The 21,633-nt window shown below is 40.7% G+C and overlaps 1 protein-coding gene and 1 long non-coding RNA gene across 4 annotated transcripts in view; one reads left to right on the forward strand and one right to left on the reverse strand.

The window, feature by feature from the left end:
• The window catches only part of MINPP1 (multiple inositol-polyphosphate phosphatase 1), a 39,208-nt gene that overhangs the window by 6,738 nt on the left and 10,837 nt on the right, over positions 1-21,633 (reverse strand). Inside the window, exon 4 of one of the 3 annotated variants that reach the window (XM_029931704.1) lies at positions 15,663-15,796. The exons of 1 other annotated variant lie outside the window; for it this stretch is intronic. In XM_029931704.1, coding sequence (XP_029787564.1) covers positions 15,663-15,796 — 134 coding nt within the window. Of the gene's footprint in view, positions 1-15,662; positions 15,797-21,633 lie in introns of those variants that run through there. One more of the 3 variants, XM_029931705.1, reaches the window with a different exon arrangement.
• Positions 19,124-20,857, forward strand: LOC115285417. The gene is made up of 2 exons (XR_003905520.1): positions 19,124-19,490; positions 20,657-20,857. It is a non-coding gene; the product is annotated as an uncharacterized LOC115285417 (long non-coding RNA).

Below are 21,633 nucleotides of genomic sequence, written 5' to 3' on the forward strand. Positions count from 1 at the left end.
CTCCCTCCAAGGAGCGAATATAATTCCCCTGTAAACAGCTGCTCCTGTGTATACGTGTTTGCCCCCCTTTTAAAACTTACTCACATTTCAGTTTTCTTTGACAAAGTTAAGTAGCATTTAATGCTAAATGGAAAACATATTGTATTTCTATCCTCAATTACACCCACACACTACAAGTGGGGACTTGGATATCTTCAATTAGTGGAAACTAAAGAGCCATAGAGTTTGTGGGTACATACACACAAAGGGTTTTCTGTATGTTTTTCTAACTCTAAAGATGACAAAGCAAATACATAAGAGTATTTATTTATGGTCCAATTTTTATCAGAGGCTGTTAAAGTATGTGCCAGGTTCTGTAAATCAGCCATTTCTCTGGAGTAAGCTGATTCTATTTTAGGAACACACCGCTCTTTGCTCTGTCTCCTAACAGAAAATACATCTCGGGAGTGCTCTGGGCCATCTGCTAGGAGCTGATCTAGTCCAGTTAGGCCTGGGTGACACTGAAAGACCCAAATCCCTAGCTTCTCCTTGAACACACCCGAGTCCTAAGGTGGCATAAGAACTTTTGTGGGTTTCGTTCCCAAGCTTCTTTGAAGCAAAGCTGGTCTACGATTAAGCCTGAAATACTGGCAACAGAAAATGGGTAGGACGTGTGTGTGTCTGAACGAGGTAAGGGAGTGTGCATGGGTGTTGGCATGGGGGCCAGAACACAAGGAAGAACAGAATATAAAGGTGTGGGAGGATAAAAGGGGAAAGAATGTGGGGGGAAAAACTACTTCTCAGTTACTGAGTTCCCAAGTTAAGACCACTGCATATGATTTTTTCATTAGACTGCTGAAGGCCAGCTAAAGACACTATCTCCTGCTCTCTCTAGGGTCCCATGTGGCCTTCTCTGTCATCAGCATCCCAGAAACAAGGCTGGGAGCTTCCGGGTATCCTGACAGGAGGTACCAAGTTTTTATCTGTAACAAAAGAACGCAGTCTTTTGGCAGAAAGACATAAATACTGTTAGAGGTGGCGCCGCAAGGATTCGATACCTACTGCACCTGTAGCCGTCAACTTTCGGGGACACACAACCACTGAGCATCTGACTCAGGACTGGACTGGGACCTCATCTCAGAGGAACAAATGGACCCACAAAACCAGGAGTACAGCTTTGGGGGCGGAGGCTCCCTATGCCGCCTGTGTGTCACATCCTGAGGAACAGCCACCACTTCTGGCCCATACCTGGCTGTACCTCTGCACTACGTGGGCTTCAGGGAAGCCTAATAATCTTACCCTAACAAGGTCTGTAGTTCAATTGTCTGAGCAGATTAATTAAATTAACATTTAATATTTACATACTCAATAACAAATTAATAATTCAGATGTTTTAGAATTTGCTTTGAACTTACCTATTTTTCTTGAATCTTTCTGTATTTTCTGTATTCTGATCCATCAACCAACACTTTTCTTTTTAATGTTTATTTATTTTGAGAGAAAGACAGAAAGCAAATGATGAGTAGGGGAGGGACAGAGCAAGGGAGACAGAGAATTCCAAGCAGGATCCACACTGTCAGTGCAGAGACCAAACTCACGACAGTGAGACCATGACCTGAGCCCAAATCAAAAAGTCAGGCAGTTAATGGACTGAGCCACGTAGGTGCCCCCTCAACACAGATTTCTATTAGTCACATTTGTCAAATTAACGTGTATCCCTGACTTGTAACAGCTATTCTTTGTAATTCTTAGGAGAACAGTCTCCCAAACAACAAGAGTAGAAAGACGTGAAATAGGATACTATTAACTCTGTTCTCTTCTTTTGATAAAAATGCATTTATCAAAAATGTCACATTTTCCAAAACATAACAAAACCACTTTAAAAGAGGCACATTTTTGCTTTAAAAAAGAAAAAAGAACCTAGAAAATGTAAACTATTGATACAAATATAAGAAAACAAGTTAATATTCTGTATTAACATATATAGAAACATACAGTCGGAATCCTAATGTTTAGGGTTGAGATGTGGTCAAGCCCTCTCATTTAAAAAATAAAAAAAAGACAAGTGGATTATGTAACGCTACCTAGCGAGATAAGAATGTAGTTCTCCAAATCAACAGCCTCCTTTTACTTACACAAGTTGGTGAGGAGATTTTATTAAATCTTCAATAAAAAACAAAATTTAATTTGTAGTCTAAAATTATGTTGTTACATGAGGGTTGATTGCTATGTATGTTTTCATTGTAGATAAAACACCTCAAAAAGGTCCTTAAATTCACACAAAAAGCTGAACCATGTTTTCCCTCTTAAATGTACTTTAGATCTTCCTAAATTCTTCATGTTTCACACTTAACCAATGTTATGCAAAGTGTGTTGGGTTTTTTTTTTTATGGTTGTTTTGTTTTTGAGAGAGAGACAGAGCATGAGTAGAGGAGAAGCAGAAAGAGAGGAAGACACAGAACCTGAAGCAGGCTCTAGGCCATGAGCTGTCAGCATGGAGTCTGATACGGGGCTTGAACCCAGGGACCACGAGATCACGACCTGAGCCATGGCATACACTTCAACCAACTGAGCCACCCAGCTGCCCTTCGCAAAGTAATGTTTTTAAACATGATCCAGAAATACAAATCGAGCCTTAGACAACTCCGACAATTCCCATACTCACGTAAGAACATGAATAAATGTGAAGTACCAGAGACAGGAAGTGCTCTGGGAAGAAAATTACCAGGAAAAAAAGTGTTTTTTAAGTCTTCTTCTACATCTGATTGAAACATTGGCTCCAACGTGACATCTGGGAAAGCGTCAGTTAGACAGCACAAATGTAGAACTAAAAGGACTTGAGCATAAAGTTTTTTTTCCCTCGGGCAAAAATACAACAGAAATAACTTGCTTTCAGCCAAGACGGAGCAACAGGGATCAGATTTACCTGACGGCCTGACATTCCCACGAAGCCACAAAGCCTACATGCGGCGGCCGTTCGGCCGTTCGGAGGCGCTCAGCACCAGGCAGAGGAGGGGCGAGGAAAGGTGAGCGGTTCTCCCAGCCCCCCCTCTAGCGCTTGCAGGCAGCAGCCTGGGAAGGGGAGCCCGGGAAGTGGATGAGACGGGGACAGAGCGCAGGGTGGCCACAGGACAGAGTCCCAGGGACCCACACCTCGAGGTTTCAGCTGGCACCGAGGCGCACACACATGTGAGAAAATGATCCAGATCCAGAACAGGTGAAAGGAACAGGAGAAACCATTCCCCAAGCCAGCCCAGGGCCAGGAGTCGTCTGTGTCCCATAAAGCAGACTAGGAGAACCTCAAAACATACAGGGTACCAAACACATGCTCAGGAGCAACTGCCTCCACTGGGGGGTCAGAATCAGCCCAGAGAGGTCATTTTTACAGAAACTAAAAGGCAAACCCCAGAGGAGTAGAATCTATTTGGAGGCATAAATCTGAGAAAGGACCTGTACCCAGAACATATACAAAGAACTCTTGCAACAATAAAAGAGGAGAAACAATCCAGAAGACGTGAAGACACTTCAGCAGAGGACACATGGCTGGCACATGAGCAGTGGAAGGAAGGGAAATGCAAACTAAGCTACAAGGAGGAGCTACACAAGCCCGCAGAGCTGCTCAAATCACAAAGCCCCACCACGCCAAGTGCGGCCAGAATGTAGAGTAACTCGGCTCTCACACGCTGATGGGGAGAGTTCAGCAGTTTCCTAAGACGGGAAACATTCACCGACAGGCAGCTCCGCTACCCCATGACGAGAACTGGATGTTACCCGACAGAAAGGACGGCACACGTCTGCAGCAACACAACCGCAGTTCCCAGCAGCTTCACGTGGAATATGCTCAGCTTGGAAACCACCTAATACCTACCACAGGGAGAATGGATCAGCGACCTGGTGTGTATCATGGAATACTATTCAGCTTTAAAAAGGAGTGACCTCGGACACCCACAACAACGTGGGTGAATTTCCTGACCATTAAACTGAAAGAAGCCAAACCAAACGATGTATACAGTAGATGGTTCTATTAGATCTTAAAGTCTAGAAAAAATAAGTTAATCTATAGTGACGGGAAACGGATCGGTGGCTGGCCCAGGGACGGAGGCTGGGGGGAACAATCACAAAGAAATCTTTGCACAGGATGGAGATTTCCTTGTCTTGATTGTGCTGATGGTTTCATGGGTATGTACGTCTGTAAAAACTCACCAAATTGTACACTTTAAATGTGAGCCACTCACTTAACATCAATGATATGTCAATAAAACTGCTTTTAAAGAAATTAAAACAAGCTATTAAGGGTGGATATGCTGAGGTGAGTGAAAGAAGTCTTCAGACTCGTCCCAGAAAGGCTTTACGAACTCCACAGTTCAGATTCATCCTCCTTTAGCGCTTGTTTTAAAAACCTGTTTTAGTGCTATCATATAAATACCCTCCAAACTAGGACACGAGCTCCCTGAGACAGTAACTTAGACATACACCCTCTACCGCCTGCATAATACGCGGGAGTTGGGTGCGTGGACACTGAGGCCAGAGGGGCACCTAAGGCAGTTGCTGAAATCTAAGAGAAAGATACTGGCCTCGACTGAGGTCGGAGTGGTGGGGTAAAGAGATGAGGAAGGAACAGATATAAAACTGGAAGCAAACCCAAAAAAGCCCACAAAACAACAAATGCAGAACGCAACATGGTGAGTAGATGCAGAAGGTGAGGGAGGCGGAGTACAGAATGAGGCAGTTTGTGGCTGCGACGCCTGGGAGGATGACAGCACGGACAAAAAGAGGGATGACAGACGGGAGAGAGAGAGGGGCTGCGGATACTCCTGGGATGCGTACTGACCACCAACTGCACCCCATGCTCGTTCCAGGCCCGCAGGAGTGGACACCAAAATAAAGTTCCAGACACCACACGCCTACGGTCTGTGGAGAGGCCCAAAGTTTTCCCAGAAGCCAACTGGACATTTGCATCTGAACTCAGAACACAGCCAGGCTAGTTTTATTTTAATCTTTATTTAGCCAGTTTTTTTCCACAGGCAGCACTACCAGAGTCCCCTGTATGCCCACCTGGACCCCCCGGAGCCCTGACTGCACACAGGGAGCAAAAGGCAAGCACACTAGCCCTGAGGACTCAGAATCTGCACACATTTCTAAGAACTTTCAAAGACAACCCCTTCCCCAATTTCCATGGGCTAATTGACCCAAACAGCTTTTTTAAATCATCTATGGGGGCGCCTGGGTGGCTCAGTCAGTTAAGTACCTGACTTCAGCTCAGGTCATGATCTCGTGGTTGGTGAATTCAAGCCCCGAGTTAGACTCTGGGCTGACAGCTCAGAGTCTAGAGTCTATTTTGGATTCTGTGTGTGTGTGTGTGTGTGTGTGTGTGTGTGTGTGTGTGTGTCTCTCTCTCTCTCTACCCCTTCCCCACTTCTATGCTTGCTCGCTCTCTCTCTCTTAGAAATAATAAAGTAATACACTTTAAAAAGTAAATAAAAAATAAATTAAAAAATCATTTGTTGCCACATGTTAATGCTGCCATCTTATGTTCAATTATGGAACTACACAGTGTTAAAAAGCCCTATCCCTGTTCAACGGCAAAGTCTGAAAATATTAAGATTTGAGAGTCAGTGAAAAGGTAGACAAAATTAATGAGTTTAATGATAGTAAAAATATTTACAGCAGTCCATTTCAGTGTCTGAGAGTATCCAGGACAAAATGAAAGCTCTCATGAAGCTAAGCAATTACAGTCCAGAATAGAAACCTTATTTTAAAAAAGAAGTGACTTACTGAATTACCCCAATTTAAAAAGAGAAAAACATATCAACAGAGATAATGGGGGCATGAATAGAGTAGAGCAGAGTAAAGTCCATATAGTCTCATCTCTTTGGTAAGTCCAATCTTCCTTTTTTTTTTTTTTTAACTCTTTTTTGTATCTATTTTTTTTAACGTTTACTTTATTTTTGAGAAAGAGACACACACAGTGTGAGCAGGGGAGGGGCAGAGAGAGAGAGAGGGAGACACAGAATCCAAAGACAGGCTCCAGGCTCTGAGTCGTCAGCACAGAGCCTGACGCAGGGCTCAAACCCACAAACCGTGAGATCGTGACCTGAGCCGAAGTCAGACACTCAACCGACTGTGCCACCCAGGCGCCCCTGCCTTTTTTTTTTTTTTTTGAAAATTTTAAATGTTTATTTATTTTTGAGACAGAGCGCAAGTGGGAGAGGGGCAGAGAGAGAGGGAGACACAATCCGAAGCAGGCTCCAGGCTGTGAGCTGTCAGCACAGAGCCCGATGTGGAGCTCTAACGCACCAACCCTGAGATCATGACCTGAGCCAATGTAGGACTCTTAATTGACTGAGCCACCCGGGTGCCGCACCCCCTCCTCCACAACAACTTGCCTTTTCTAATCACAGCTGCTTAAAGAGCAAAAGCTGCTTACATTTGCTTAAATAGTAAATGTACTGGTTTTAACTTTAATCCCATCACTGTGGTGACGGTTCAAGAAGGTAAATAAAAATCAAGATCCCAATGAGAGTGATGGACCCTGAGCTTGAACAGAGATTATACTTGGCAAGTAACATTATTTGCAACCTGTGGTTTTTCTGTGAAGTAAAACCATGCTCCTAGAGTTATGAAGACGTACTCAGAAACACTGAGGCCCCTGTCTGATTTAACATGGACACAGAGAGTGGTATGCAGTGGTACACAGAAAGCTAACACAGCCTGGGGACTCCACCATGAAGTGAAAGACATTTCCCTCCGACAACCGGATGGTAAGATACTGCTCATAAACATACACACTCTAAATCCAAATACAAAAAAGACTTTAAGAATCACAAAGAAAAAAGGTTAATGTTCTGACAGAATAGATCAGAAAAATCTCCTGAAATCTTATTCTACCACAGCATGTGATATTAATGTTGAGGGAGGCTGGGTATGTAGAGGGGATGGTAGATGGAAACTCTAGAAGTTCCACCCTGAACTCTGGTGTGAACTTAAAACTGCTTTAAGACACAAAATCTATTAATTTTTAAAACACTCTTATTCTCTTTGCTGAGCATATGTTGGTTTTCTTTAGAAGTACTCTTAAATTTAGCACTGCTCTAAAATCTTATGAATCTGGTTTTCTGGACAGAAAGATAGAAGTCTCTAAATATATCTTCTTCCCTCTATTTAAGAAGATTTAACTATTAGGTGTTTTTTAAATTTTTACTCATTTAAAAATTTTTACATCCAAGTCAGTTAGCATATAGTGCAATAATGACTTAAGGTATAGAATCCAGTAATTCATCCCCTACACATAACACCCAGTGTTCATCTCAACAAGTGTCCTCCTTAATGCCCCGTGCCCACTTAGCCCATTCCCCCCCACCCATAACCCCTCTAACAATCCTCAGGTGGTTCCCTATATTTAAGAGTCTCTTACGTTTTGTCCCCCTCCCTATTTTTATATTATTTTTGCTTTCCTTCCCTTATGTTCATCTGTTTTGTATCTTAAATTCCACATATGAGTAAAGTCGTATATTTGTCTTTCTCTGACCAATTTTGTTTAGCATAATACACTCTAGTTCCATCCATGTAGTTGCAAATGGCAGAATTTCATTCTTTTTGATTGCCGAGTAATCCTCCACTGTGTGTGTACACAGGCACACATATGCGCCATCTTCTTTATCCATTCATCTGTTGATGGACATTTAGTTTCTATCCATACATTGGCTATTGTTGATAGTGCTGCTATAAACACTGGGGTGCCTGCGCCCCTCTGAAACAGTATTCCTGTATCCTTTGGATAAACACCTGGAATTGCTGGGATGTAAGGTAGTTTTATTTTTAATTTTTTGAGGAACCCCCATACCTTTTTCCAGAGCAGCTGCACCAGTTTGCATTCCCACCAACAGTGCAAAAGGGTTCATCATTCTCCACATCCTTGCCATCATCTGTTGTTGCCAGAGTTGTTCATTTTAGCCATTCTGACAAGTGTGAGGTGCTATCTCATTGTGGTTTAGGATTTGTATTTCCCTGATGATGCATGATATGGAGCACTTTTTCATGTGTCTGTTAGCCATTTGGCTGTCTTCTTTGGAAAAGGGTCTCTTCATGTCTTTTGCCCATTTCTTCACTGGATTCTTTGTTTCTTAGGTGTTGAGTTTGCTAAGTTCTCTACAAATTTTGGATACTAATCCTTTATCTGATATGTCATGTGCAGGGATCTTCTCCCATTCTGTCAGTTGCCTTTGCTGTGCAGAAGCTTTTTATCTTGATGAGGTCCCAATAGTTATTTTTGCTTTAGTTTCCCTTGCCTCCAGAGATGTGTTACGTAAAAAACTGCTGTGGCCAAGGTCAAAGAGGTTTTGCCTGTTTTCTCCTCTTATGATGTTGATGGCTTCCTGGCTTACTTTTAGGTCTTTTATCCACTTTGAGTTTATTTTTGTGTATTGTGTAAGAAAGTGGTACAGTTTCATATCTCTGCATGTCACTGTCCAGTTTTCCCAACACCATTTGCTGTAGAAATGGTCTTTATTCCATTGGACATTTTTTCCTGCTTCGTCAAAGATTAGTTGGCCATATGTTTGTGGGTCCATTTCTGAGTTCTCTATTCTGTTCCACTGATCTATGTGTCTGTTTTTGTACTAGTACCATACTGTCTTAACGATTACAGCTTTGTAGAGTTTGAAGTCCGGAATTATGATGCCTCCAGTTTTGATTTTCTTTTTCAGGATTACTTTGGCTATTTGGGGTCTTTTCTGGTTCCGTACAAATTTTTAAATTGTTAGTTCTAGCTTTGTAAAGAATGCTAAATATACCTTCTTCCCTCTATGTAAGAAGATTTAATTTTTAGGTGGCTTTTCTGTGTCTTCTTCAATTTCTTTCATAAGCTTTCTATAGTTTTCAGTGTATAGATTTTTCACCTGTTCGGTTAGGTTAATTCCTAGGTATTTTATGTTTTTGGCACAATTCTAAATGGGATCAATTCCTTGATTTTTCTTTCTGTTGCTTCATTGGTGTATAGAAATGCAACCAATTTCTGTGCATTGATTTTATACCGACAACTTTGCTGAATGCCTGGGTCAGTTCTAGCAGTTTTTTGGTGGAATTGTTTGGGTTGTCCATATAAGGTATCATGTCGTCTACAAAGAGTGAAAGTCTGACTTCTTCCTTGCCAATCTGGATGCTTTTTATTTGTTGTTGTTGTTACTGTTGTCTGATTACTGAGGCTAGGACTTCCAATACTGTGTTGAATAACTGTGGTGAGTGTGGACCTCCCTGTCATGTTCCGGACCTTAGGGGGAAAGCTCTCCGTTTTCCCCCATTGAGGATGATACTAGTGGTGGATCTTTCGTATATGACTTTTCTGATGTTGAGGTATGATCTTTCTATCCCTACTTTCTTGAGCGTTTTTATCAAGAAAGGATGTTGTATTTTTTCAAGTGCTTTCTCTGCATCTATGGAGAGGATCATGTGGCTCTTACTCTTTCTTTTACTAATGTGATGTATAACACACTGACTGTTTGCAGATACTGAACCAGCCCTGTAACCCAGGTATAAATCCCAGTTGATAGTGGTGAATAATTCTTTTAATGTATTGTTGGACCTGGTTGGCTACTATCTTGCTGAGAATTTTTGCATCCATGTTTATCAGGCAAATTGGTCTATAGATCTCCTTTTTAGTGGGGTCTTTGTCTGGTCTTGGAATCAAGATAATGTTAGCAAGACAATTTAATCTTGATTCAGCTACATAAATACTTTTTAAAACTCCGATCAGTCTTTTAATCTAGAGATAACCAGTCCCTGAAAAGCACCTGCCAGTTCCTTCACAGTGACTCACACTGTCTCTCCTTTCTCAGACAGAAAAGAAGGCAGTAGCCAACATGATCAGCTGTCGTACAAGGTCAAACTCTCCTTTCTTTGAATGTTTTATACTGTTTCACAATCTCCCTTTAACAGTTACACCATTACTCATGGTTTTAATACACATTTCTATTTTTTCTAAATTGTAGAGTCACAAGTGCAATGAGTCTGTCTTATTCATCATTGTTTCCAGGTCCTAAAACATTGCCTGACATGTCTCATAGCAAGTGTTATAATCTACTGCTGAATGTACCTTCAATTCACAAATAACGGAGGAACCATCCAAAAGGAGGTAAGACTTCCTTCATCTTGCTGATAGAAACATTACATTATACTAAGGGCTTTAAAGACATGATCTCATTTCATTATCACAACCACCCTGTCAGTCAGCAGATGCAGTCCCCTTTCAGAAGTGAGGAATCTGCAACATCAATAAAGCAGAATCAGGACTCACACTAACTCCAACTACCTGCCTACAGCACCACACTGCCTCTGCATTACTGCGTCTGATTCCACGAGCCATGCATGAAAACTAGCTTCATTAGCTGCTAAGTATAGAGTTGGCTACCACCTAACATAATGATTCATCAACGAGTTACATTTTTCCATCTGTATTTCATCTGGGAGTGAGATACACAGATTATAATAAGAAAATAAGCTAAAAATAGGAATTTCACTTTAAGATAAAAACAAGTAAAACCTCCTAGAAGGTCATCAGGGTTACTATAAACAGAGCAACCTCAACTTGGAACACTTCATCTACAGATCACATCCAGGAACTAGTACCTGTGAGGGACTGCCCACATAGCTATCGTGTCAATATTCTTTAACAATCCTGTTGGTCAAACTTCATGACTCCCTAGAAATTCCATTCCTGGGCACATACCTGAGCAAAAGGAAAACATGACCACACAAAAGTTTGTATACAAATGCTCACAGAAGCATTATGCACAAGAGCAAAAATGTGGGATACGACCCAGATATCAACTAACAAATGAACAAAATATGGTATATTCATACGATAGAATACTATTCAGCCACAGAAACATGGAAAAGAATCAAACAATGACACAGGCTAAACACAGATGAACCTGAAAACATTATGCTAAGTCAAAGCAGCCAGTCACAAAGAACCACATATTACATGATTCCGTTTATATGAAATGTCCAGAAAACCCAAATCCATAGAGAAAGATTAGGGGCTGCCTACTGCTCCGAGGCTGTGTGTACACAGGGAGTGACTGCTAATGGGCATACGGTTTCTTTCCCAGGTAATGAAAATGACCTAAACTTAAGACAGTGGTGATGGTTGCACAACTGTGAATATACTAAAGCCCACAGAACCGCACAATTTAAATAGATGAACTATTATTTCTCACAACAGTTTTTGAAGAGTAACTATGCTAGGAGATTGTCATAGTGGGGGCAGCTACGGGGAAGGGAGTATTGGGAAGTCTTTCCACCTCCCACTCAATTTTCCCACTCAAAAAGTGCTCTAAAAATCAAATTCTATTTAAAATAAAACATAACAAAATAGGTTGTCCTGTTTATAGTAATCCAGATCATCTCATAGAACTGCAAAAGCCCTACTTTTTTGCTTTTACTACTCAATTACTTTACAGTGTATCTTATTAAGGCAGGGAAGTGAACTAATAATTTAAAACCACATTTTTGGGGGCGTCTGGTGGCTCAGTCGGTTAAGCATCCAAGTTTGGCTCAGGTCACAATCTCATAGTTCATAGGTTGGAGCCCCATATCAGGCTCTGTGCTGACAGCTTGGAGCCTGGAGCCTGTTTCAGAATCTGTGTCTCCCTCTCCCTCTGCCCCTCTACCACTCGTGCTCTCTCTCTCTCTGTGTCAAAAATAAACTATAAAAATATTTTAAAAAAACAAAACAAAACAAAAAAACCACATTTTTGGAGTCATCCTGTCAAAATTTCTAAGATTCCGTTTTCCTGAATTAGTAAATTCATTAAAAATTATTTCCACTTTTACCAAAAGATTATTTCATTCTTTCCCCCATTTTTCTTTTTATATCCATATTCTTTTAAATTTTTTATTGAAGTAAATACCATAAAATTTACCAGTTTTTAATTGTCAAGTTATATGTATTTTAGTATATGAACAGTTTTGTGTGCAATTTTCACAATCCAATATAGGAACACTTCTTATCACCCCAAAAAACTTCCTTGTACACATCTGCACTCGATCTCTGCTCCCATGCCCAGATCCAGGCAGCCACTGACAGATGTTTGCCTCTGAAGTTTTGCCTTTTCCAGCAATTTGAAATAAACAGAATCATTCAATATATAGTTTTATGCAACCGGCTTCTTTCAGTTAGCATTAATGTTTTGGAAGCCATTCATTGTGCTCCATCTGTCAGTAATTCATTCTTTAAAAAAAAAATTTTCTTTAATGTTTATTAGAGAGAGACAGACAGATAGAGTGCAAGCCGGGAAGGGGCAGAGAGAGAGGGAGACACAGAATCTGTAGGAGGCTCCAGGCTCTAAGCTCTCAGTGCAGAACCTGATGCAGGGCTCAACCTCCCGGACCGCAAGATCATGACCCGAGCCGATGTCAGACGCTTAACTGGCTGAGCCACCCAGGTGCCCCAGTCATTCTTTCTTTTTAATTGCTGAGTAGTATTCCATCACATGAACATACCACCTTGTGTGTATTCATTTATCAGCTGGAGGACAACTGAATTTTTCAGTTTTTAGCTATTATGGAAAACAGTGCAAGATACAGTCACATAAATGTCTGTGTAGACATGTAACACTAAATTTGCTAAATCATATGGCATATTTACATTTAACTTTTTAAGAAGCTGCCAAACGTTTCCCAAGTGGCTGTGTTCAGGGATGGGCAGGGCCAGGTGTGTGGGATGGGGCGCGGAGCTCCCACACCCTCGAGGCACGGACTATGTAATAGTTCACTCTCTCAGCACATCTCCTCGTTCATCACCAAGAGCTCCTGAAACCACAAACTTGTTTTGGATTTTGATGGGGTCCTCATCACACAAGTATCACTGATCATTAACTCCATTTTCATCCTCCTTCCTTCTCAAGAGAATGGGGCTCAGGGCTGCAAATTGCAAGTTTCTACTCAAGGCTTGGTCTTTCAATGCTCATCCTGGAACTGTCCAAGGTGTGACCCAAAGCTGCCTCATTACAACAAAAGACACTCCTATCACTCAGGAAATTACAAGGGTTTCTTTTAGAAGCCCTCTGTCAAGAACTTGGAGAAGAGACCAATATATATATATATTTTTTTCTTTTATCATTTCACAGCCAGTTTTGGGATATATTGGTGGTATTTCACTGTGGTTTTAATATCTAATGATGTTAAAATCATCTTTTCTTGTACTTATATTTGCCATCTTAACTGTCTGTTCAAGTCTTATGCTCTTTTTAAAAATTAGGTTGTCTCCTTATTGGGATGTAACATCTCTATATATTCTGGATTCAAATCCTTAATCATACATGTATATTTTGCGAACATTTTCTCCAAGTCTGTGGCTTATCTTCTTATTTTGCAAAAGTATTTTTAGAACCACAAAATTTTTTAATTTTGACAAAGTCCATTTTATCAATTTTGTTATGGATTGAGCTTTTTGGGTTTTTTAGCTATGAAATCTTGGCCTAATCCAAGATCATGAAGATTCACTCCATGTTTTCTTTTAAGAGTGTCATAGTTTTATCTTTTGTACAGTGTGAAGTAAGGGTCTAAGTGTCATTTTTAAACACATGGATATCCAACTGTTCCAGGACCATCTGTTGAAGACTATTCTTTTTTCCAATGCATGACCTTGGCTTGGCATCTCTGTTGAAAACTGGCCATATAAGGGTTTATTTATGAGTTTATTTATTGACTTGATACTATACTATTGATCTATTTGTCTATGGCCAGAGTTTTATAGTAAGTTTCAAAATGAAATATTTTGAAATTTTTGTTGCTGTTTTTTCTTCCAAAATTGTTTTAGCTCTTTAAGGTTCTTTGCATTTCTGTATAAATTTTAGAATAAGCCTCTCAATTTCTACAAAGAGACCTACTGAGACTGTGATAGGGATTGCATTCAGTCCACAAATGATCAATCTATCTTCCAATCCATAAAGATAGTATATCTCTTCATTTATCTGAGTCATTTTTAGTTCTCTCTGTAATGTAGTCTTCAGTGTACAGAATACTCATTTTGAAACACCAAGATAAACTTCTTAACCTTAAAATATGGTATCAAATTATAAAAGCAAATCTTACAAAAATTATTAAGAGTCTTTGTGACACAATTTCAAGTTTGCCAAACAGCATGTTCAACAATGGGGCAGATAACAATGAACAAATAGCAAAGCTCCATTATCTTATGAAGTCTCTAGGCCATAAACCACTCATAAAACTAAGCAGGAATGAGTTAATGCCTATCTCAAAGACAGAACTTGCCTTGACTATTTTGCCCCACAAAAGTGTTTGGTAGCAAAAAGTAAACACTCCACTGAGTTTTCTCCCTAACTCCCATCAAACCCAAGAACACTTCATGAACTAGAGTTACACTCACACACACACGTAAATTTTCTCTCTACATATATGTATGAAATTAATATTGCAAACACAATCAAATGCACAATCTTCAGTCTTTCTGTCTCCATCTTTATAGCATTTTTTTCTCTAACTATGAATATATAAGCTTTCATGGAAGCATATTTGTCAAATAAAATGGAGGTTAGAGTCTATCAGGGTTAAATTATGAAAATTTTTTTTAAAAAACCTTGAAAAGTATGATTAACAAAAGATTTTCCATGAGAGACTCGCATTCAAAATAAAAGCATTTTGCAATTCCTACCAGAAGCCATATACAGTTCATGCCACTATTTCATAACAGCAAAAATAGAAACTACCCAATTGTCCACTAACAAGAGAAGACAGTATAAATTAGGGTACTTATTTATTAAATGTCACATTTTACCGAATACTGTACTATAGTAAAAATGTTTATTTTAAGTTTATTTTGGGGGGAAGGGAGAAAGAGAGAGAAAATGCATACACACCCAAGCAGGCTTTGCGCTGTCAGTGCAGAGCCCAATGTGGGGCTCGAACCAACAAAACATAAGATCATAACCTGAGTTGAAACCATGTCAGATGCTTAACCGACTGAGCCACCTAGGAGCCACAGGAAAATGTTTATTTTCTGACTTAATAGTATATGTGGCAATATAATGAACCCTATAAATGCAATGCTGTAGAGACAAAAAAGTCCCAGAAGACAACAGACCTATGACTTTAAGTAAAACCAAACATACTGTTTGCATACATACATTTACCAAAATAACTATTTTTAAAGAGGCAAAGCAATGATATACTGCAAATTCTAAACCGTGGTTGCAGGGAACGTGGAGTAGAGGGGACACAGGGGGCAGAAGAAGGGAAGCACTACAAACGTGAATGTTCTAGTTCTTGGGGTGAACAAAGGGTGTATATGCTTCTTAACTCATTTCACTCTTTTGTGTGTCTAGTTATTACCTTTTAAAAATATAAGCAAATCTATTTAAAAACATCATTTAAATGTTTTTTTACTTTTGAGAGAGTGAGACTGTGTGTGAGCAGAGAAGGGGCAGAGAGGGAGACAGATTCGGAAGCAGGCTCCGGGCTCTGAGCTGTCAGCCCAGAGCCTGACACACAAGGCTCGAACTCATCAACAGTGAGATCATGACCTGAGCCCAAGTCAGGTGCTCAATCGACTGAGACATCCACACAGCTCAAACCTATTTTTTTAAATCACCCATTATAAAACATTTTCCAGAAGCTCAGGTGAGCATTTAAGAATACAGATCAAAAAGAAATTAAGCTTTTACCTTTGCTTCTGTTCAATTGCTTTGTCCAAGTGCTGGAAGATATCCTGAAACAAGGTGCAGCTGGACCGACTGTTAATAGTGTACCCATATCCTCTTTTCCAATATTGCTTCAGGTCATTTAAATATTCTAGTACCTAAAAATAAAAATTTCAAAAATTATTAATTTTTTAATGTTAACAGATGCCCTGATTTAACAACGATTAGTAGAAAAGATTACATTGTTTAATTGCCATTCTACACAATGTATGTCGAGTTTATACCTGCCATTTTAAGTCCATGACCCATACAGATTTACTCGAACCGTGGGGGTGTAGAGGTGGGCATGCAAGAGCAACTGAGTAGTACCCGGGCCGTAACCCGGCATCCGGGACACTTCAGAATAGGGGGATAAAGACACGTTCACTTCCCCTTTCTGTGAAAATAATATTAAAGTGATAGCAAATATATATAAAGAGAAAAGGAAAAAAGATATACAAAGAAGATTATTTATTATAGCACAGATAAACACCAAAACTAGAGGACTAAAACGGGCAATTAAAAGAGATACAAGAGAAGACTCTGTAGTAATTATAAGTCATTCTTCTCTGAAAAAGCCCTTAGAGAAAGCTAAGTGCAAACCATAATAACTTGAAGAGCAGGAGCAAGGGTAAGCCATTGCCAGAGACCAAAAACAAAACTAAAGAGATATTAAAAAGGCAATTAAATCAAGAAGTTAGCAAAAGGGACAAAGCAAACATTTTTGTTAAAAGGAAGAAATTAACATTAAAGGGACTAAAGTTCTATCAAATCCATTCAGATTGATTCATAAAAAATAGTATCAGAAATAAAAAAGGAGATATAACTAAAGATTTTTTAAAAATCATACATGTACTCTATTGAAACTATCTCAAAAAGATTTGAAAATGTAAATGAAATAAGTGTTCTAAGAAAACACAAATTATCCAAATTGATTCAGAAAAATCTGATTATACAAAATAACTAGAGACAAAGGTCTACCTGAAAGAAACCAGGTATATATTTTTTATTTTTTTGTGTGTTTTAAGTTTATTTATTTATTCTGAGACAGAAAGAGAGAGAGAAAAACCCAAACAGACTCCGCACTGTCAATGCAGAGCCCAATATGGGGCCCAAACGCACGAACGGTGAGATCCTGACTTGAGCTGAAGTCCAGAGTCAAATGCTTAAACAACTGGGCCACCTCTGTGCCCCCCAGCTATATTTGGTTTTAAGTAGGAGCTCTACCAAACCTTCAAGAAGACTTAGTTTCCAATATTTAAATTATTCCAAGGTACAGGGAAAGATGGAAAGCTTCTGATCTCATTTTAGGAAGCTACTGGAAACCTGTACCCAAACCTGAACCAAGAAAGCACCAAGGAAAGAACAGAAAATCCGCACCGCTGCACTGCAATTCCTGTGCCCTCGGGTCTCCTCATCACTGCTGCAAACACAAATTCCCCCTCACGTTCTAAACCCTCAAAGGAAAATGAACAGGCCCAGGCCAGGAGCACCACTCGCAAATGAGAGCCACGGCCATACACCAACCTCACTACAAACACGCTTTAATGAATCTGAAATAAAACATTACCAAATAAAATTCAGCAGCATACTGAAAGAACGGACCATCTGCCATAATGGACGATCTGATACCGAGGACACCACTGGAACCAAATGGAACAAAATGTGAAAAATAAATGTTCTTAAGTCACTGGGTAATGAGCACTGAACTCTGCTCACCAAGAGAAGAGACATCAACACAGCAAACCCTACAACTGTCGCGGGTCTGCACCTGGAGGCACAGGGAAAGGAATGTGAGGCTGCACAGGAAAGAGCTCCAGGAATCTGGGGGGTCCCCCTGACTCTGTCACTGAACCGTGTGGGAGTTCTAAGCTGAATTCCGGATCAATCACAGGAATGGGAGATCATCAAGTTCCAAGCAGCTGAAGTAAGAGAATTCCAGTGTACACCCAGGGGTCCACACTTCAACGCAGACCCCAGAAGCATCACACTGTAGTAGCAGAAGCATGTTTACAAGGTTTGGTTTTGAGTTTTGTAAGATCAGATCTAGAGCATGAAACTCAAATAAATCTCAAAAGGGTTAAGCTGACCCACAAGTAACTTAACTGCAAAATAAAACAAAATTCAAAACTCTTTAAAGTTAGATAACAAGGGACGCCAGGGTGGCTCAGTTGGTTAAGTGTCTGACTTCAGCTCAGGTCAAGATCTCATGGTTCGTGGGTTCAAGCCCCGTGTCAGGCTCTGTGCTGACAGCTCCGAGCCTGGAGCCTGCTTCAGATTCTGTGTTTCCCCCTCTTCATCCCTCCCCCACCTGCACTGTCCTCTCTCAAAAATAAACATTAAAAACAAAGTTGCAAGAAAAAATTGCCAACCTCTACAAATAAATCTGAAAACCTGAATGATTTTTGTAAGAAAATATTAAATACCAAAACTGACTCCAGAAGAGACAGAAAATCAAGATATACTCATTATAGTATAAGATATATACAAAGTTGCAAAAAGCTATCCCACGTAAAAGTACCTAGTTCATAAGTCATTTATTTTTGGAAGACTGCCATTAAATCAACTTTCTCCTTTACATATCACTATCACTTGTATGGGTCTCTATTACCGCAATGGTCTTGTTTTCAGATTCATACCCAAGTATTTAAGGGTGAGGTGTTTTGATACCCACAACGAAAACAGATCATATGTGGCGGACAACAGATGGCTGCCCAAAGCTGCTTCCCTCCTAATCCTCAGACTCTATAAATATGTCATCTTACACAATGAAAGGGAATCTGCAGGTGTGATTAGGATAAGACTCTTAAAATGAGAAAGTTATCCTGGGCTATTTAGGTGGGCCAATGTCATCACAAAGATCCTTATAAGAAATAGTTATGAAGGGCAGTCAGAGCAGAAGATTAACCACAGTAGCAGAGAGGGGGTCAGAGTGACGGGGGTGGGGGGAATGTAAGGTAGCTTCTAGAGACTGGAAAAGGCAAGGGACAGATTTTCCTCTTGAACCTCCAGAAAGACCACGGCGCTGATATTCTGACTTTAGCTAAGATTCATCTTGAACTCCTGACTTCTAGAACTGTAAGGTAATAAATGTGTATAATTTTAAAACCACTAAGTCTGCGGTAATTCATTATGGCAGTGACAGGAAACTCCCATATATGGAGGAAAGCAAATAAGGGGGAAAAAAAAAGGAAGGTTAACAACTGGTGAATACAGGTGAAGAATGTGAATGTTTATTGTATTATTCTTACAATTTCTGTCAGCTTGAAGTTTTTCAAAATTAAGTTGCAGAAAAATAAAAAGAGAAACTCTTCACAAGCAATAAATAGATATAAGGATAATTCTTAAAAAAGGGGGAGGGGGAAAGTCAAGTAGTACAGAATCTTAGAATTATACGAGTGTTCCTGAATAACCTAACAGTTGCATCCTTTAACAGACAGGGAATCCAAGGCACAGGGGGAGAAGTGTAACTTTGCCTACATCACGCCCTTCCAGGCTTCTGTAGCGTGTCACACTACTTCCCAGAAGACAGAGATGCACAAAAAGCATGAGTAATGTTTAAGAGAAAGGCTCAGGAAGGGATAGGGAAGGAAGCAAGCAGGTGGCAAGAAGATGAGTAAGCGGAGGCCAGAGGCTGGTGAGGCCGGGGAGGCTTGGAGGCGCATCTGCACCGCAGTAGGGGGTTGGGGGTGGGGTGGACCTCCACTTCACCCGGAAGCTGCCAGGCCTTGGAAGGGACCACATGTGGGCACATGCCTAACAGTCCACCAGCTACAATAACTGGGGCAGATCAAGTTGTTCTTCTGCTTTAAGGTAAAATTTCCCTTTAACAACCCTCATCATCACTTGTATGGCACTGAAAATTATTGCTGTTTACCAACTTTTTGCCCTAGAGAAATCTGGGTAAGGAAAAAAGGAGGTATCTTGACACAGGTGAAAAGGGACCAGAAGTTTCAGTTTATACCTATACTGGCATAATTATTATTTTATGGTCAAGAAGTTTCTTTTAAAATTTAAGTTTCTTTATTCATTTTGAGAGACAGAGAACAAGTGGGGGAGGAAGAAAAAGAGTCGAAGGAGGCTCTGCACCGCCAGCACAGAACCTGACACAGGGCTCTAACTCAGAAAACACGAGGCCATGACCTGAGTCAAAACCAAGAGCTGGATGCTTAACCGGTTGAGCCATCCTGGTGCCCCAGTGGTCAAAAAGTTTCCTTTTTTTTTAATTTTTTTTTTTTTGATACAGAGAGAGACACAGAGCCTGAGGGGGGAGAGGCAGAGAGAGAAGGAGACACAGAACCAGAAGCAGGCTCCAGGCTCTGAGCTCTCAACACAGAGCCCGACGCGGGGCTCGAACCCACATACATGAGATCTGACCTGAGCCGAATTCGGAGGCTTAACAGACTGAGCCATCCAGGTGCCCCGGTCAAGAATTTTCTAAGTGATGGGTTTTTGAACAGTTCGAGGAGAGGAGTAGACAGGGAGGAAATGGAACGCACCCATTACCACTGGTGCCGTGTCCTAGAACAGCCACCCACCCAGGGCCCTCTCCTCTGCGTCCCACTCACCTGCTCTTTCCCAAGTGAGCACGTAGCACATCACTTCATCTGGTCACTCTGGTCTTTGAGTTAACACAACAAAGCACTTGTTTACCCTCATATGCATATTAGCTCTCAGCCTAAAAGCCTGCTTCTATCATCTGACAAATAGTACACTTCTTTTCAAAATCTGATGTTAGATTTTGAGATTAATAATGTATTTTCGATTGGAATACTGAACGCTTTGTGTGTATGTAGGAGATGATGGAAGTTTCAGATGTCCACGTTCCTGAATGATCCACACAGACACCAGCACTCCACACGCTGGTGCTGTTCTCAGTGCCTGCGGAAACAATGATCTCTCCTACCCACCTCTCTGGCTCCAAACATCCCAGAATTGACCAGAATTCACTGGAGGCCTGTCTGCCCTTCTCTTTCTAGAGTCTGAAAGTCCACAGAGAAGCAACATGAATGAAGAGGAAAAAAAGGAAACAGGAAGCAGGCAGACAGAAACCAGAGGAATTACTGCCATGGAACTCAATTTATCACAAAAACTGGTTAAAAAAAAAAAGTTCGATATTTGAAAAACCATTCAGACTCTCTGAGATTTGGCTTCTTATAAAAAGAGATCTTGGATTTTAATAGCTCTGTAGTCCTTTCCAGCAGTAAAATCTGGTGACCAGCAAACTAGGTTTTTAACTGGGTGGACCCAGAAATCACATCACCACAGAAGAATATTTTCCAAAGTTTTCTGAACTTCAACTATGAGGTTATAAGTATGTGGGCCCCATCTGAACAATCCATCTCTTTATGCAAGGGAAATTATGAGTTAATCAAAGGCAGGTCATGTTCCCTACTGCCAGAGTCCAGCTCCTGCAGGTCCAGGGGTCCCCCGAAGAATGACGGTGCAGGCCAAAGAGAGAGTGGGAGAGCCTTGCGTTTTCGTTCTGATCCCCAGACAAGCACTGCTGCCCATCTGGCAAGCATCTCCATCTTGTCTGGTTCTCAAGGTTTATTTATGGCAAAGGTTCAAGGACAAGAAAGGACAGTAAATTATTTCCAATAGATAAGTTTTACAATTTTAGCCACAGGCACTCATGGTGTCATAGGTATTTTTACAAAACCTCAGGTCTAGCCTCAAGGAAGCGTCCTTTAACCAAGAGGCAAACAGCATTCTTTAGTAAAGTTCCGTTTTTTATGAGTAAGGGTCATTAGGCAGCTTATAACTCTAAGAGAAAGTTCCCAGAAAACAAGTTCTTAGGAGATATGCTTGTTCTCATAGTCCCAAAGATGTCGGATACATTTTATCGCAGTAGTGACTATCACAAAGGCATTCAGGCCCAGAAGGTATTCAGTTAACCGTATTGCTTAGGGGAAAGTTTACTTATCTCCCCCCCCCCCCCCCCCCCCCCCCCCCC

Source organism: Suricata suricatta, chromosome 2, assembly GCF_006229205.1.
Source record: "Suricata suricatta isolate VVHF042 chromosome 2, meerkat_22Aug2017_6uvM2_HiC, whole genome shotgun sequence".
Taxonomy (NCBI): domain Eukaryota; kingdom Metazoa; phylum Chordata; class Mammalia; order Carnivora; family Herpestidae; genus Suricata; species Suricata suricatta.